The sequence below is a fragment of the Schistosoma haematobium genome, chromosome 3 (assembly GCF_000699445.3).
Source record: "Schistosoma haematobium chromosome 3, whole genome shotgun sequence".
NCBI lineage: Eukaryota > Metazoa > Platyhelminthes > Trematoda > Strigeidida > Schistosomatidae > Schistosoma > Schistosoma haematobium.
In genome coordinates this window covers 44,783,813-44,801,654 of record NC_067198.1, presented here as the reverse complement: position 1 = coordinate 44,801,654, position 17,842 = coordinate 44,783,813, and the positions used below count along the sequence as shown (strand labels likewise).

The following is a 17,842-nucleotide window of genomic DNA, read 5'->3' as shown; positions in this document are numbered from 1 at the left end:
TGATCTGGTGCGGGTGCCTGACCGAGCGCCTTCAGCTAGATGAGTCCATTAAAACATATGGTCAGCATTCAATGTCGAAAACTCACGAGTTTGAGTGTGATGCTCAACTTATTCTGCAACAGCTAGCCAGTTAAGATCATTTGCTTGATAGCCTATCTACTATGTCTTCGGACCTTCTTGCTTCTGACTTGATTTCACTGGGTGAGCACAATTCATTATAGGTGTTATTGGTTAAAGCGTAGTCAAACTACAAATACATCTTCAGTTCTATTATTAGAGTAGCACTAATATCAAACTAGACCGCTATTCTACAATCCTACCTTCCAAATAAATTTTTTCACTGCCTTTTCAAAGTTCTGAGAAATTGTTCCTTAATTTTCAGTAGTGCAGCAATTTTGAAGCGGAGAGGGGTTGTAAGAGTGAGAGATTTTATACTTAAATCACGTTCACAGGTTGCAGAATGGAATTTCGGTGATTAACTTCAAGCTCAACTTTGTGATCGTCCAATCGCTAAGAATAACACATCAAATTCGAAAAGTAAGTTGGTTTGAAAGCTTTAAGATCATTTCAAGAAAGTCAAATTTTTAATTATAAGAAACTGAATGGTTTTGATATGCAGCATGTGAAAAAATCAGATACTTTTCAAAGCTTTCTTTAAGAAATACACCTTCAACATCTCTCACTCTCCCTCGAAGTAATAAATATTCTCACTCTCAAAAAAATATACGAAACGAGTTTTACCAATCATTAGGGAGTTTCACCAAGGTAAGCGTAGGTTTGTCAAATGTTTTATATTGTTGATTACTTGAATCCACTCTATACAGACACTTGTCGGCTTCAACCCTTGAACGTTGGTTCCTGAGAACTCACCTACTGTGGGTTTTCTTCGTAATTATATTAGCCTGGGCTCTAATTAATTTTATTCGAGGCGGTGTACTTTCGGTCACGTGTTCGCACACAAATGTAATGTCTCAAATCATAAGTTATCGTCAAAGCTTATCAAGCACCCAGAAACTGGAGAAACTACACATGAGATCGAACTGTAGACACAACTTCTACTCCTTAAGAGTTGTCAGATGCTGGAATTCTCTGCCTGCTGAGCTAGTTCAAGCGACTTCGTAGGAGTCCTTTAAGAGAAAACTTGACCTACTCTTAAGGAATAAATCACCAGCCTAGATGATATATGTCGAATGATCGGAGGACTACTGGAGTTAGACGGGGATGGTATGACGAACTAGATAACGTCGAAGTCACACCTACTGGTCAGCACCTTACGTAGACTACCCCCATTGACGTATCAAGTTACCACAGATGCTTTGAAGACTGTAAAACACAGAGGACGCTATTACAGAAATATATTAGTCAAAGTAGATACAAGCGAAAGTAAGACCACTGCCGCATGGGCCAGTCCATGGCGTACGATTAACTAGTTGTCCTTGACCTTGACGAGGATCGATGATTTGTTCGATGTTCAACGACCCGACTGCCGGATGATTGGGCTAGGACACAGGGAAATTTCACTGGCCCTACAGTATCTTACTATGATTTTCCAATTACGTTTTCCTCTTTTATCGAGAACATACCCAGGTTCCGGCCTGAAGGTATTGGTGATCTACTACGAATAGACACGGAAGCTTGTTATGCAAAAGCTTCTTCCGTCCACAATCGCTTGATCCATTTGAACTACTATTTGAAATTCACAATGTGAACACACTGATAGTGCATAGCAATTAGCAGTTTAGAGTTTATCATGAATTTAATCTTTGAAGTGCACAATTAAGATATGTGATAATGCAAACCCTGTTCATCTGAAAAGAAGTATATATTTTGTTAAAGTGCATCAAAATCTAGTAACGAAGAAGTTTCGTGTTCGGCAAATACTTGAAAATGGTGTCAGGTATCCCGGATTTATCAATATCAGAATATCAGTTTATAAAGACGATTGGCAAAGGATCATACGGAGAAGTTTGGCTATGCAAACATAAGATCGATACAAAGAAGGTAACATGTTTCCTGTCAATAAATATAGTGAATAAAAGTACGTCATTAAAAAAATCGATGTGACAAAATCTTCTGATAAAGAAAGAAAAGCAGCTAAATTAGAATGCCGGCTGCTTTCTGAGTTTAGACACCCAAATATTGTTCAATATAAGACCTCTTTTGAATATCGCGGATTCTTGTATATTGCAATGGGTTTTTGTGAAGGAGGTGATCTTTACACAAGACTTAGAATGAGAAATGGGGTTCTTTTATCTGAACGTGTTCTTGTTGAGTGGTTTGTCCAGCTTGCTATTGCCTTACAGGTATTTCTGTCTCTGATTTATCGAGTGATTCCCAGTATATGCATGAGAGAAATGTATTACATCGGGATCTTAAAACTCGAAACATATTTCTCACACGGTCGAATATTGTCAAACTTGGAGACCTTGGGATAGCTAGGTATTAATATAATTATTCAATATTTAAGGCACAGAGTGTTAGAGTCTTCTAATTCAATGGCTACAACCTTAATTGGAACCCCCTACTATATGTCACCTGAGCTATTTGCCAATAAACCTTATAATCATAAAGTAAGTTCATGGAAAATTTTGAACGTCAGTCGGATATATGGGCTCTAGGTTGCGTTTTGTATGAGATGTCTACTCTTCGGCATGCCTTTAATGCTAAATCATTCAACGCACTATCATATAAAATTTTAAGCGGAAAGGTTAGCTCAAATACAAGACTTTATCATCTTCTATAGGTTCCAGACATGCCTACTCAATATAGTCCAGAACTTCTTGAACTTATGCGTGCAATGTTGCACTTGAAACCAGAGAAACGTCCATCAGCGAGACGCGTTTTATCTAATTCATTCATAAGGAAACATATTGTTCTATTTCTGGAAGCAACTAAAAATCGGTAAGTTTACTGATTTCAAATAAAAAAGAGTAATTAAAACACACATTCAACATTATTGTTAATCACTACACTTATTCGCAAATTCAAAATGGAGGAGTAGTTAGTTAAAACTATCAGTTGTCAGATTGGTCCTAGAAAGATATGTGAAAATGTTTATGAAGAAAACTAGAACTTAAGAATGTTCATTTTACGTTTAGTTTAGATGGACAGCTAGAGTTTTAGCAAATATTTGCCTTTAATCTTACGAGCAAATTTTATATTCCGTCTTTTGTCCAAATTGGTAAAACCTAGACTATTCAGCATTTTTAACATGTCTTACATATAACTGCTATAAGTAAATTCATTCGAAACTTTTACCGTTCGGGCACATTGGAAGTAGAAGCTAACTTTGCCGATATAATTCCATGGAGAAAGCTGCATAATAATATTAATAACTGGTAAACTGACACAAGTATAAAGTTATGTTAATCTCAAAGTAGTTGAAATTTACATAAAGGACTCAAATTTAAACAGATGTTTTAAATGCGGAAAATTTATCCTGCTGATTTCAGGCTCAGTCATAGCAGTTAGAAACAGGTGACAAAGTGAATTTTATTGTTTGCAATAATTTGTGTTTTCTGATCGTTAGTATTCACTGATAAATTTGACCAACCTATGGCGTTTTGCAGGATTTATAATTAGATGCTTCGATATGCTGCCAAGAGTTACAGCTTTATAATATTTTTAAAGCCAAAACACGAACCTTTTGTCACGATCGATAGTTTATTTTTTGTTTAAACGATGTCTAATATCCCTATTGCATCAGTCACACGAACGAACTTAGCACTTTACACACTTTAAATAACGAAGTAGTTGAATTTCGATAAGATGGTTATCTTATGTTTAAATAATTATACACTTGTCTGAAGTGATTTATTTCAAGCTGCCCGTGATTACTGAGCAGCAAATAACCTATATAATTAATATGCCAGCAAATTTGGTACTTTTTTGAAGTCTAATAATAATATGTTTACAGAGTTTACTGTATGTTGGTATGAACAAAACATAGAAACTAGTTTTCAACAACAATTTAAATGAATATATTACTTTATCCAAGCCCAAATCACTCCCGAAACCATTCAACCACTGAAGATGAAGTACACAACACCAATCAACATTTAGAATGCGAAACTGGTGTGCCTTCAATAACTAATCAATCATCCAATGAAATAAAAATGAGCAATGAGAAAAGAACAAATCAAATGGAACAGGTTAAATTGATTTATTACTAATTTATACATTTGAATTTACGAATTTATTTATAACGTTGCCAAAAGTCATCTTAGATTACAGAGTTTAAAATGATAGTTTTATTATCAACTGAAATGAACCACCACTGAGCCGATGTATAAACATGTCGGCTGAAAGTGTTTTTCAAATTGAGGAGGGGGTTCATGAAAACCTAGGGAAAAATCATCTTAGTGAGCAGGGCCAAGAATAATATATAAGCTTTTGAAATAATTAAGATTATCACAAGGTTGTAACAAACATTTTGGTTAACTATATATTCATGGTCATTGTGAAGTACTAGTAGTCATTTTGTAGAGCTGATAAAATAAAGAGTAGTAAATCAGGATATTGTACAAGAGAATGCAATCAACAGTACATAAGAGTCGCTACGTTTTACGCCTATATACATATTTTCAATAAACCTATATATAAGAGTATTGAAAAGCTCAACCGTGTACATTACAACAATACACTTAGGAGGACAATCAAGTTCTCAGTTAGGTTTTTATCAAGCTACACCTTAATATACTGACTAATGTCTATGAATATACAAAACATGTGCTCACTAGTGACTAGCTTCGTGAGGGAATTCTCGGAGTTCTAGTGAGAAGCCGTGACCAGTGGAGCTAATCCTTGTCGGGTAGAGACAGTTATCTACCTCAGTACAATGGAAGTTGGTCGCGCAATTTCGTGGATTGGTTGATGTTAGAAACTATCACCATTGGGTGCCGGCTCAGTGGTCCAGTTGGTTAAGCGTTCGCTCGCGAGACCGAAGGCCCTGGGTTCGAATCCCGCTCGCGGGGTCGTGGATGCGCACTGCTGAGGAGTCCCACAATAGGACGAAACGGCCGTCCAGTGCTTCCAGGTTTTCAATTGTGATGCTCTAACATCAATCGGTTCATGATCTCAATCAAAAACTTAATAATCTCCACAACCCCTATACTAGTAAAAAAATACTAGACCAATCAACGAAATCTTTAGGTAAGTGATAACAATTAAAGCAGATAACTAATCATAATAGATAAAATGTACAAACTGGTAATAAGTTGATAAGTGTATAAGTGGTGATAAAAATGATGAAAACTTAAATAAATATTTCAACATAGGTAATCCGTCTAAAGTTAGGTAAATAAGCTCGCCGAAATGACAACCAGTGAACTTATGCGGTAAGATTTTCAAAACTAATTTCTTTAAATTAATTCGTAGTAAAGAAGCCATTTAAAAGGGGTGGGGAAGAACAAACAACCAAAGCCTGTGGCGAATCGATAAAATTGCTCATTAATTCCTAGGGATGAGACAAGTGTGATACAGATTCCTTCCAAACGTTTGTACTATGATTGTTAGCTCGAGTCACCATAGCTTTTTCTATATATAAAGAACGCAAACAGTTACTACAGCAAAATTTCAAAGATTTGTGACTCATAGCTTTGAATGATCACTATTAACCAAGTATGAAAAAGCAGAGCCGCGTATTATTTTTACTTGAGCCTGTTCAACCTACCTAGGGAAATGTTTACTCATTTGTTGGCTAATTGCCCTGATATATATAACCATATTAAGTATAATCCTGTCATCAGAAATCAACTAGATTTACTATGCAACAAATTATTTAAAATGATTTATAAAATTGCTTTCAGAAGGTAGTTAATGGCTTTGTTGAAATATTATCACAAATGGCTGAAGTCACAACAGATACATGCACTCTGAAATTTTGAATTTGCTGACATGGTTAAGCTGAACAAGGTTTTTCAGAGGTTTTTACTAAGCACTTAACTATTTCGTGTATTTTGTCTTACATATACCTTACATTTGTCAGTTTACAACATATTCCAGGTGATTTAATGTGAAAACCTTACGCTTTTGAAAATCATTGGATCCTAGATTTTGCACATGGTTATATTGTAGTTAATGATAGAATATTTTCAACTTTCCAGACAGGAAAGAAACGCAGTATTTATGACTAACTCCTTTTTATATTCATATGATATTGTTTAAGGCGTTGATATGAGACTAAAATCTACAAATTTCTACTTTATACTCTCAATAATCAAATATTATTTAAATAAATAATTTGAATTCTAAAATCTATGATTTCATGCAATTGGTTCCCTTTATGAATTTAAATAGAGCAAGAACAAACATTGATGCAGAATAGTATGAATTCATATTATTTCGAGGTTTCTCGTCAGCTGCTTACAAACCAAAATTGTGATAGAATTTTTACATGGAGATAGTGTGAAACAATTGACATAAATGAGTGTAAATAACTTGATTACAATAATAACTATATATATATATATATGCTAGAAACAGGTCAGAGGTCAAAAGAGGGGGGTTAATCCAGGGTGGGTGGTGTAATAATTTAGTGAAGTTCACAAATTGTGTGATAATTGTAGAGATTAATGGAATTAAATAATGATAAGGTAGATTACGTAATAATAATTAAATAGGGTTTGGAAAGTTAAGATGATTTAAGAGGATCAGGTGACGGAAATGTGTGAATAAAATTTATTTAAAAAATTAGGTAATAGGGGGTATAAATTATCTCAGAATAAGTAAAGGAATAAAATAACCAAAAACACAAAACAAACAGAAACAAAAAGATTACCAGGGTAGTGATAAGTTTATTAAAGTCTCTTTTGGATGCATAAGTCCGGTTTCAGTTTCTTAATTGCAATGGATTCAGCGAAGCGGAGAGTGGTAGTAGTTTTTTGTCTATTGATGATTTTAAACGCGCGCATAATATCGACGGTATGCCCGGTGTCAAGTAGATGCCGAGCTATTGCACTGTTAAAAGCTTTAGTCCCTCGCAGCGTCAAGTTCTTCGGAATATGCTCAGAAATGCGAACCTGTACTCTTCTCTCAGTTCTTCCAATGTATGTGCTACGGCACGTACATGTGAATTGGTAAATGCAGTTGGAGCAACTGAGGGGAGAGGACTTGTCGATTTTCGTTTGTTTCAGTGAGCAGTATGTTTTCCATAACGTAGTTAGTTTGGCTGCCGGGTAGGTCACTTTTAAGGCGGAATTAATTCTGTGATTGATAATTCCGGCGACTTCATCTCCTTTAAAGCGTAAGGATAGGAAGCAGGTTTTCTTTTCAACTGTATCATGCTTAATCGGAGGGTTTGTATCAGCATATTTGTGGATGAATTTATCCGGATATGCATTTTCACGTAAGCATTTGGTGATTGTAGTAATTTCTTCTTCGAGGCATTCTTTTGAGCAGATTTTTCGTGCGCGGTCAAAAAGGTTTCGCACAATACCCTTTTTATAACTCAATGGACAGAAGCTATTAAAGTTGAGATAAACTCCGCTCCAAGTATTTTTGCGGTGAATGTGTCTTTGTAGTGTGCCATCTGGTGTTCGCCTAATTCCAATATCTAGGAAATGGAATTTATCATCAACTTCATGTTCCATGGTAAATTCTATATCTTTGTGGACTTTATTGAACAGACTAAGTAGGTACATGGAGTGTTGGTGATTTTTGCAGACAAGGAACGTGTCATCCATATATCTGCAGTAGAGTGTGGTACTGTCGATTGCGTGCTTCAATTTCTTTTGTTCCAGATGTCCCATAAATATGTCGGCAAGAATTGGGCCTAGAGGGCTGCCCATTGCTATTCCATCAATCTGTCGGTACAGAACATTGTTGAATTTAAATTGTATGTTTTTGTACACAAAAACAGGAGCTGTTTAAATTCCTGGGGTGGTAAAGGCAGGAGTTCTGGATATTCACATATGATCTCTGCCGTTTCTTCCAAAGGGATATTTGTGAAAAGCGAAGAGACATCAAATGAAACCATGAATTTGTGAGATACATTAAGGTTATCAAGTTTTTTTACAAATTCAAAGCTGTCTTTCAAACTGTAAGCTGCTAGTTTTTTGCGAATTGGTTCCAAGCATCTAGTAAGCCAGCGGGCAAGTTTATGGAAGGGTGATTTGGCCATCGATAATATTGGTCTTATAGGGATGTCGGGTTTATGTGTTTTGGGTAGCCCATATAAGTATGGCAATTGTGACCGTTTTGGTTTAAGTTCGTTATACGTATGATTATCTATTAGATTTTTCTTAACAAGTTCTCTCAACTTTCTTAAGACACGTTTCTCTGTCGCATCTGTTAAGTCTTTCTGGGTATTGTCGATGATAAATCTGGTGGAGTTACTTAAAATGGAGATTACCTTATTGATATATTCCTCTCTGTTAAGAATGACTACACTGGAACCCTTATCCGGACAAATTCATGGTTTCATTTGATGTCTCTTCGCTTTTCACAAATATCCCTTTGGAAGAAACGGCAGAGATCATATGTGAATATCCAGAACTCCTGCCTTTACCACCCCAGGAATTTAAACAGCTCCTGTTTTTGTGTACAAAAAACATACAATTTAAATTCAACAATGTTCTGTACCGACAGATTGATGGAATAGCAATGGGCAGCCCTCTAGGCCCAATTCTTGCCGACATATTTATGGGACATCTGGAACAAAAGAAACTGAAGCACGCAATCGACAGTACCACACTCTACTGCAGATATATGGATGACACGTTCCTTGTCTGCAAAAATCACCAACACTCCATGTACCTACTTAGTCTGTTCAATAAAGTCCACAAAGATATAGAATTTACCATGGAACATGAAGTTGATGACAAATTCCATTTCCTAGATATTGGAATTAGGCGAACACCAGATGGCACACTACAAAGACACATTCACCGCAAAAATACTTGGAGCGGAGTTTATCTCAACTTTAATAGCTTCTGTCCATTGAGTTATAAAAAGGGTATTGTGCGAAACCTTTTTGACCGCGCACGAAAAATCTGCTCAAAAGAATGCCTCGAAGAAGAAATTACTACAATCACCAAATGCTTACGTGAAAATGCATATCCGGATAAATTCATCCACAAATATGCTGATACAAACCCTCCGATTAAGCATGATACAGTTGAAAAGAAAACCTGCTTCCTATCCTTACGCTTTAAAGGAGATGAAGTCGCCGGAATTATCAATCACAGAATTAATTCCGCCTTAAAAGTGACCTACCCGGCAGCCAAACTAACTACGTTATGGAAAACATACTGCTCACTGAAACAAACGAAAATCGACAAGTCCTCTCCCTCAGTTGCTCCAACTGCATTTACCAATTCACATGTACGTGCCGTAGCACATACATTGGAAGAACTGAGAGAAGAGTACAGGTTCGCATTTCTGAGCATATTCCGAAGAACTTGACGCTGCGAGGGACTAAAGCTTTTAACAGTGCAATAGCTCGGCATCTACTTGACACCGGGCATACCGTCGATATTATGCGCGCGTTTAAAATCATCAATAGACAAAAAACTACTACCACTCTCCGCTTCGCTGAATCCATTGCAATTAAGAAACTGAAACCGGACTTATGCATCCAAAAAGAGACTTTAATAAACTTATCACTACCCTGGTAATCTTTTTGTTTCTGTTTGTTTTGTGTTTTTGGTTATTTTATTCCTTTACTTATTCTGAGATAATTTATACCCCTATTACCTAATTTTTTAAATAAATTTTATTCACACATTTCCGTCACCTGATCCTCTTAAATCATCTTAACTTTCCAAACCCTATTTAATTATTATTACGTAATCTACCTTATCATTATTTAATTCCATTAATCTCTACAATTATCACACAATTTGTGAACTTCACTAAATTATTACACCACCCACCCTGGATTAACCCCCCTCTTTTGACCTCTGACCTGTTTCTAGCATATATATATATATATAGTTATTATTGTAATCAAGTTATTTACACTCATTTATGTCAATTGTTTCACACTATCTCCATGTAAAAATTCTATCACAATTTTGGTTTGTAAGCAGCTGACGAGAAACCTCGAAATAATATGAATTCATACTATTCTGCATCAATGTTTGTTCTTGCTCTATTTAAATCTATGATTGTTATCTAGAAACAAGATGGTTACAAACAAAAAATAAACTTGCAAAGTTTGATTTATCCCATAGAAAATGAAATAACAGAAAATTATTCATCATGGGCGTGGTTCTTCTTAAAACAATCCATATTTCTAACCATATGTAAGAAATATAGGTAGTTAAGAATGACTTCATAATATTTTTACGACTAAACATTCTTAATCAATATATTTCATTAGGTTACTATGTAATCCCAGTATGATGATACGTTGTGTTAGATTCTTTCGATTCAATTACACAAGAACTGAAATGATCGTATGAATAATATAAACTAAATCAAATAAATTTATATGCTGACTAGTTAAAATGCTGTTTTTTTTACTCCAGTTCTAACCTAATTCGTAAATAATGATTGTTGAGATCATGAACCAATTGATATGAGTCCACCATTGAAAACCTAGAAGAACTAGAGGGCTGTTTCGTTCTATTGTGAGACTCCTCAGCAATGCGCATCCACGATCTCGCTCGCGAACGTTTAACTTGTAGACCACTGAACCGGCTAGTATCCAATGGTGTTAATGTCTAACCTCAACCAATCCACAAAATTGCGTGACCATCTTTCATTGTACTGAAGTAATTACCTGTCTCTGCCACTTCATTTAGTGTTTAACAATCAACATTTGGCTAAATGTAATTAATTTATACGTTAGACTTATTGACACTTATCAAATGAATCGCTAAAGTCGATTTCTCCTGACGATTATGAGTTAAAGTGAAAATAATATTTGCATAGTGAATGTACAAAAAGTGATCAATCGATTATAAATTCATGTATAGATAACTTCTGTGGTAATTAATTTAGTACTTTGTTTAATCGATTCAAACATCACAGAAATAATTCAAATCAGTTATGCTGTAATGAAAAATATCTGTTGACTATTTTAGTAAAAGGAATGTACTCTTGACAATTATGTAATTATCAGAAGGGGTTTTGTTGAGATTTTAGAAATTTCACCGATTGAAATCATGAGTCAATTGAAGCTAGACCACCATGAAAAACCTGGAAGCACTGGACGGTCGTTTCGTTTTATTTTGGGACTCCCCAGCAGTACGCATCTACGATCCCGCCTCACGAGATTCGAATCCAGGACCTATCAGTCTCGCGCGAGTGCCTAACCATTAGACCACTGAGCTGGTAGGTATCCAACGGTGTTAATGTCTAACTTCAACCAATCCACGAAGTTGCGGAATCGTGGATCCACACTGCTGAGGAGTCCCATACTAGGAGGAAACGGCCATTCAGTGCTTCCAAGTTTTCCATGGTGGTCTAGCTTCAATTGACTCATGATTTCCATCAGTGAAATTATGTAATTATCAATTGACTTTAAGATATTACAACCAAGAACATTCATTACCTGTCATCAGTAATCATATTCATTTAATTTTAGCAACCAATTATCATACATAACGAACAAAATTGTGAAAAAAATTCACAGTCACTATTAAAACAAACCTTGTCTGTTGACCGAAATGATAAAGTTTTTGCAAATTCATCAATGGATGAATCAAAAGTTGATTTTTCAATCAACAATGTACCAAAAGAGTTAAATCAAAGTATTAAGATATCTTTAAATACATATAGGCAACATGAAAAACAGATAAATGAGAGTATTGTCAATTGTATTGATGAACTTAAAGATGATTCACTTCATAGACATTTGTCAGATGCTCGATTACGTCGTCGTCAACGTCGTCGAATGTCTGGAGTTGAAGGTAAGTTTATAGAGCAAGTGTTTTATTTATCAAATATTTTAAAAAGTGTATTGAATAGATCTTTTAACATAACAATTAATTTTCATTCGATTTATGCTTTAAACAATAGAATGGAGTTATTCGAATGAATGAGTTTGTGTCATTTTGTTACATTCACATTTCTTGCTTCGTTTGAGCTAATACTATTGTATCAAATACTGTAGTACTGTATAGATACAGTTAGAATAGTTAATCAGTTTTTTCTACTGATAGGTGTATGTAAAGGGTTGTCAACCGGTTGCCCACACCGTTGAAGGATATTTCTTCCTGAAGAGTCTGCAAAAGAAACTGGATTAGGAAACTGGCTGAGTAACCATAGAATCCAAAGGACAACTGCTCATGACCTGTCATACAGGCTTTTTGTCAGTAATTATTAGTGTATTAACTCTTTACTTATGAAACCTTACCAATACTGATGGAATTTGTTGGGGGGAGGTGCTAATGTGAGATGTTTTACCTTTAGGATCGACCTTCTCTAATCGTTTTTTTCCACTATGAGGAGATGACAAATAATGGTTGTTTGGGCGGAAAATTTTACTGTCATCATATTCCACTAGAGTCAGCTGCACGACCTAACTTTCTGGGCTTACTTTATTATCGTTAATCTTACCACTCTTCAACAGACTTATTTGACACAGTGTTTCCCAAAGGAACATGTGCTTCAGTCAGTAAAGTTTGATTTAGCCATTATGATGGATAAGCTTGAATATTATGTCAAAATAGCAGTGACTGTCAGGACAGTCAGGAAAATAGATGAATAACATCAAGACATAGTCTCTGCTGTCGATAAGTTTATATGATAATTGGAAGTGTTCGAATTATTGTATCAACTAGGAATTCCAGAAACAATGCAACTTATGGCAAGTAGAACTAGTTGAGTAAAAATGAATGTATAGTATTTGAAATTCGTAATAATTGGGTCGTCAAATATCAAAGAATCATTAGTTCATACAAATACAGCAGTTTAGTACAATCAACAAGAATTGACGAACGTGAAAAGTCAGTAGTTATAAGTAAACAAATAACAAAATAACGAGAAAAATCTAATTAAATCTCTACAACAAACTGACAAAATGATTTAGTTTCAGTATTGTATTGATTATTGATAAGAAGAGTAGGCTGAAATACAATAAGAAATACAATGCTTCAATGTTTAGTGTCCATGAATGATTTTTGAAGGTACAGAAGTAAATAATGTTACAAATTCATTCCCTGTTTATCTTTCTTTCACTTTTGAATTCTTGTCTCCCATCATAGATACCTATCCATTCTGTCTTTTCAAGTAATGTTCTAAAAAGTTTAGTATTTCTCATGATGACTTCTGCTACATTATGTAGTGTGACAACTTGCGCTAACACACACGTCTATGCCAGATTCTCTTGAGGACCCTCTGGTACGGCCGAGAGTAGAGAAGTCCTACTCACTGCCTTCTCGTGACAGGGGTGTTGTTTGCGAAAATGAGAGGACGAAAAGCGAATGTCCGGCGCTTTAACCGGATTCCAAACCAATGGTGCACATGGGCTCCAGTATCCTTAAGGAACAAATGGCGTATGAACCAATCGTTGGTCACTGGCTACCATGGGAATGCATCTCCTCACGATGCTCCACTGCCTTGTGGGTCAGACCTTTAAGTCGGAGGCACCAGGTGTGGCCCCCTAAGAAAACCACCTGCTTCGGTTTGGGCACCCGAACAGTGTCGCAGCCCTCACACATATCAAATGAGATTTGTGTGGCGCATATGTGTTTGGTGCCTCGTTGTACCAATATCTATGTGTTAAAATAAATAAATAAATAAATATCTTTGTCAATAATTATATACATTAACATTGGTTGATAAAACGTGTAAAGTTCTTCTCTCAAATGGTTATCTCTTTAACTGCTCTAACTTTTCTCATCGGAACAAGTCGTGAAAATACAGATTTTTTGGTTTCAAATGCTCTCTATAGAACAACAAAATTCCAGTAATGTATATAAACTATTGTCTTAATGTAAATTACACACTAACTATTACCCTTAATCAGTTTCATTTTATGCATATGCAAAGGGGTTTTGTGGATATTATAGTAATTTCAACAGTTGAGATCATAAGTCGATTGGAACTAGACCACCATAGAAAGCTAGAAAGTACTGGACGGCCACTTCGTCCTGTTGTGGGACTCCTCAGCATTGCGCATCCAGGATCTTGCCTTATAGGAGTTGGACCCAGGACCTATCGATCTCGCGCTCGAACGCTTAACCTCTAGACCACTGAGGCGAAGCGGTATCGTGGATATACACTGCTAAGGAATCCTACAATATGAAAAAACAGCCGTTCAGTGCTTCTGAGCTCTCCATGGTAGTCTAGCTTCAATGGACTCATGATCTCAACTATTAAAAATTATACATTGAAGTTTAAATGTAACTAATGTTCTATATCATTTTAGGAGAACAACATCATAATCATCAACAATTTAAACATGAATATCAAAAAGAATCAATTAAAACGATCAAGTCTCCAAGATCAATTCATGAAAAACATGATAGTAACAATTCAAATTTAAAATTACACAAAATTTCAAAATTTCATTTTCATTCATTTTCTATATTACCAGTATCTATGTTACCTAAATTACATAAAAATATTCATCAAATGAAAAGTAGTAATTCAATCACTGATCTAATAACAAAACATAATTCATTAAATAATGATTATTCAAAGGTGATAGAGAATCAAAATATTGAACAATCATTAACAAATCAAATTATTCATTGTAGTAGTAGTAGTAGTAGTAGTAGTAGTAGTAGTAGTATGAGTTCAACTCCTGTCATAACAATTTGCTCATCACCAGGTAGTGATCAAACGAATAAGGTATTTACTATATTTTCTTATTTTATCCTTAATAAATACTTAAATATTAGTCTTATTTGAATGTATATACAAGTTTTGTGTAAACTATTGATATGATTTGGATATTTGTACTGAAACGACGGTCAATAGAACTGTTGTAAGGGTTAGTATTATATATCAAGTTCACTTAAATTATTCTAGCTTCTGAATAGACGAATCTACTCATTCTTCTTAAACTACATTTTGACCTTAAGGCGGCATTGGACTCTGTTAATCGTGTGGTTTTATGGCAGTGTTTGTCACTGAAAAGAGTACCAAAGAAGTACATTGATATTATAAAGGCTCTCTACTCGTACACAACTGATCGAGTGAGAGCTTATGGAGAACTGTTATCAGAATTCATTACCTCAAGTGGTGTTCATCAGGACTGTTCACTCTCTCCATTCTTGTTTAACTTTGTCGTTGACGTGCTTTTAGAGATAGCACTTTCCTAATCCAAATTTCCAGGGGTTGAATTTTTACCGGGAGATTTACTTGTTGACTTAGAATATGCCGATGACATAGTTCTATTTGATGAAGAGTCTTCTGACCACTCTAAGCAACAATGCAAGCATGTTCGTGTTGCGATTCTCCCCTCGAAATGCAAAATGTTGCTTCAAGATTGCGTTGCAGTGACACCCGAACTAATGATAGGGAATGAAGTAGTTGAGCGTGTCGACCGCTTCACTTATCTTGGAAGTCTCTTCAGCCCTTGTGGTCTGGTGTGTGAGTAAATCTCAGCACGGATACAGAAGGCTCGACTAGCTTCTACCAACTTGCGTCATTCATGGCGTAGGCGAGATATCCGTCTATCAACCAAAGGACGTGTTTACTGCGCAGCAGTTCGTTCCGTCCTACTTTATGGCAATGAAACATGGCCGGTAAGAGTAGAGGATATCAGTAGGTTACTAGTGTTTGATCATAGGTATCTTCGAAACATTGCTCGTATATCCTGGTATCATCGAGTGAGTAACGTAGTTGTTAGGAGACGGGTACTGGGTAAGGATGGAAAATCAATTGATGAAATAGTGAAACGTGATCAGTTGAGATGGCTGGGACATGTATTACGTATGCCCCACCAACGACTGCCTCGACGTGCGATGTTTAATGGTGTAGGAGTAGATTGGAAGAAAGCTAGGGGCGGCCAGACCAAAACATGGCACACATCCATGAAGTCACTGACAAGTGGACTGAGCCATGTTGGTAGGTGTAGATTACGTGGTTGGGATCCGTTGAACGATCTTGAATGACATGGCTTAAAATCGTTTGCAATGGCACAGGTGCATCCACTCTTTGTGTTCTCCCAAATTCTAATCTTCTGAATTCTTCATGTCCCTTTTTTCTCTTTCCAAATTTATTTCACTGGATTATACTCCTTGAATTACATCTTCAAACCGTAATGTTTCCGATTACTGCGTATAGTTTTACTACCTCTACCATTATGGGATTTGAATCGACAATTGTATCTGTGTGCTAATGTGGTATGGCAACTTGAACTGATGTACGTACGTACGAAGTTCTACTTTGTTACTGACTGTCTGAATCTTGACTTTTTATATGATTTCATGCGTGTTAATTACTTACTCTATTCATCACTTGTCTTTAACTTATTTCTGTCTGACTATAAATGTTGGATAACGCTTAATTGAATTGAGTTGGCTAATATGCCTTCTCTAGTCCGTTTCGCTTCGCTTCCTTCGCTGCATCTCCCTAATTGTCTGTTCAGATCAATGAGTTTACGAAATATACGTATTCAAACCTCATTCTCGTACTCGATTTATTTAATTCCGTTATTCACCAGCACGTTTTAAGTTGATCATTGTATTCAAGGATAGCCAGGCTGTATATATTTCGACAGCAATCATTCGATAACGATCATTCACCCGATCTAACCGAAGTCAGATATTCCTGGGCCACCAGATTGTGTTTATCTGTTAAACAAGAAGCAGCAGTTAAATTCAGCACTGATCAGCTCTATGTACCCAGGGTGAATGTTGGAACCCAATAGCTGTTACTTTAACCACCGGCTATACATTTTCTATTAAGCTAGTATGTTTTGATAACCACTAACATGTACAACAAGTGTGGTGTATTCAAGTACCAGTTTGAACGTCAATACTGGGAAGTACATACATCCAGATGATGAGCCATAAATACAACGAAGTGTTCATTCTAGATTAAATTATTAACCACTATCATAGTCATAATCAACTTGTAATAAAAAGAAATATGGGGTATTTATTCAAGGAACTCATATGTGAACAGAAGCTAATAAAATACAGTCCTAAATATCAACAACTTTTGAAAATCGATTACTATCGCTATAATCGTAACTTATGATTGTAGCCCATTGATAAACAGTGCTCTTATTTTGAAAACTTAGAAGTAGTTATTTTAAAATGGATTCATACTGTATTTTCTGTGGAAACAGAACATATAGCGTCAATTAAATCGTGGATGAAGCGGTAGCGTACCAATAATGTTGAATGAGAATCGCTCTGTATTAACCATAATTCACTAGTTTTCAGGTGAGTGGTCTAAAATAATCGTGCTTATGGTACAGATTTGATTTTTCATGATCATCGATACGCATTATTGAGAAATGTTTTAGATTATAATGAATAATTCTCATAACTTGTATTATTACAAATTGTTTACGGGATCAAATAGATTCTTAATAACCATAGAATTTCGGTCATTTATGAGCAAAGCCCTTTGAAATTCATCCAGCTAAGTGTATAAGGCGATGACGTTTGAAGCGAACGGTACTGGGTTCGAGTCCCAGAGTGAAAATCAACTCTCGGATGCAGGTACATCCAACTGACGAGTCCTAATTTGGACGAAACACGCTTCCTGTATTCCAGTGCTAACCAATATACATCTTTCATGCAATTGGTTCCCTTTATCCATCTTTCCTTAAAAAGCTTGTGACTTAAGGCTATATCGAGGTAATTCTCATAGGATGCACATATGCCAATAAGAGACTGATGAATTGTAGTCCTAAATAACAATGGGAAGATACAAGTAAAAGAACATCAAGTGAATTCAGTAATTTGTTTTTGAAAAGTTATCCAACACCAAT

General features: G+C 35.7%; 1 protein-coding gene across 1 annotated transcript in view; it reads left to right on the top strand.

The window, feature by feature from the left end:
- Positions 1 to 1,887: 1,887 nt before the first annotated feature.
- The window catches only part of NEK4 (Serine/threonine-protein kinase Nek4), a gene marked incomplete at both ends in the record, with an annotated part of 31,639 nt that continues 15,684 nt past the window's right edge, over positions 1,888 to 17,842 (top strand). Inside the window, 9 exons of the mRNA XM_051219076.1 lie at positions 1,888 to 2,001; positions 2,040 to 2,303; positions 2,339 to 2,439; positions 2,474 to 2,570; positions 2,636 to 2,707; positions 2,744 to 2,901; positions 3,998 to 4,151; positions 11,531 to 11,855; positions 14,318 to 14,742. Coding sequence (XP_051069972.1) covers positions 1,888 to 2,001; positions 2,040 to 2,303; positions 2,339 to 2,439; positions 2,474 to 2,570; positions 2,636 to 2,707; positions 2,744 to 2,901; positions 3,998 to 4,151; positions 11,531 to 11,855; positions 14,318 to 14,742 — 1,710 coding nt within the window. The remainder of the gene's footprint in view (positions 2,002 to 2,039; positions 2,304 to 2,338; positions 2,440 to 2,473; positions 2,571 to 2,635; positions 2,708 to 2,743; positions 2,902 to 3,997; positions 4,152 to 11,530; positions 11,856 to 14,317; positions 14,743 to 17,842) is intronic.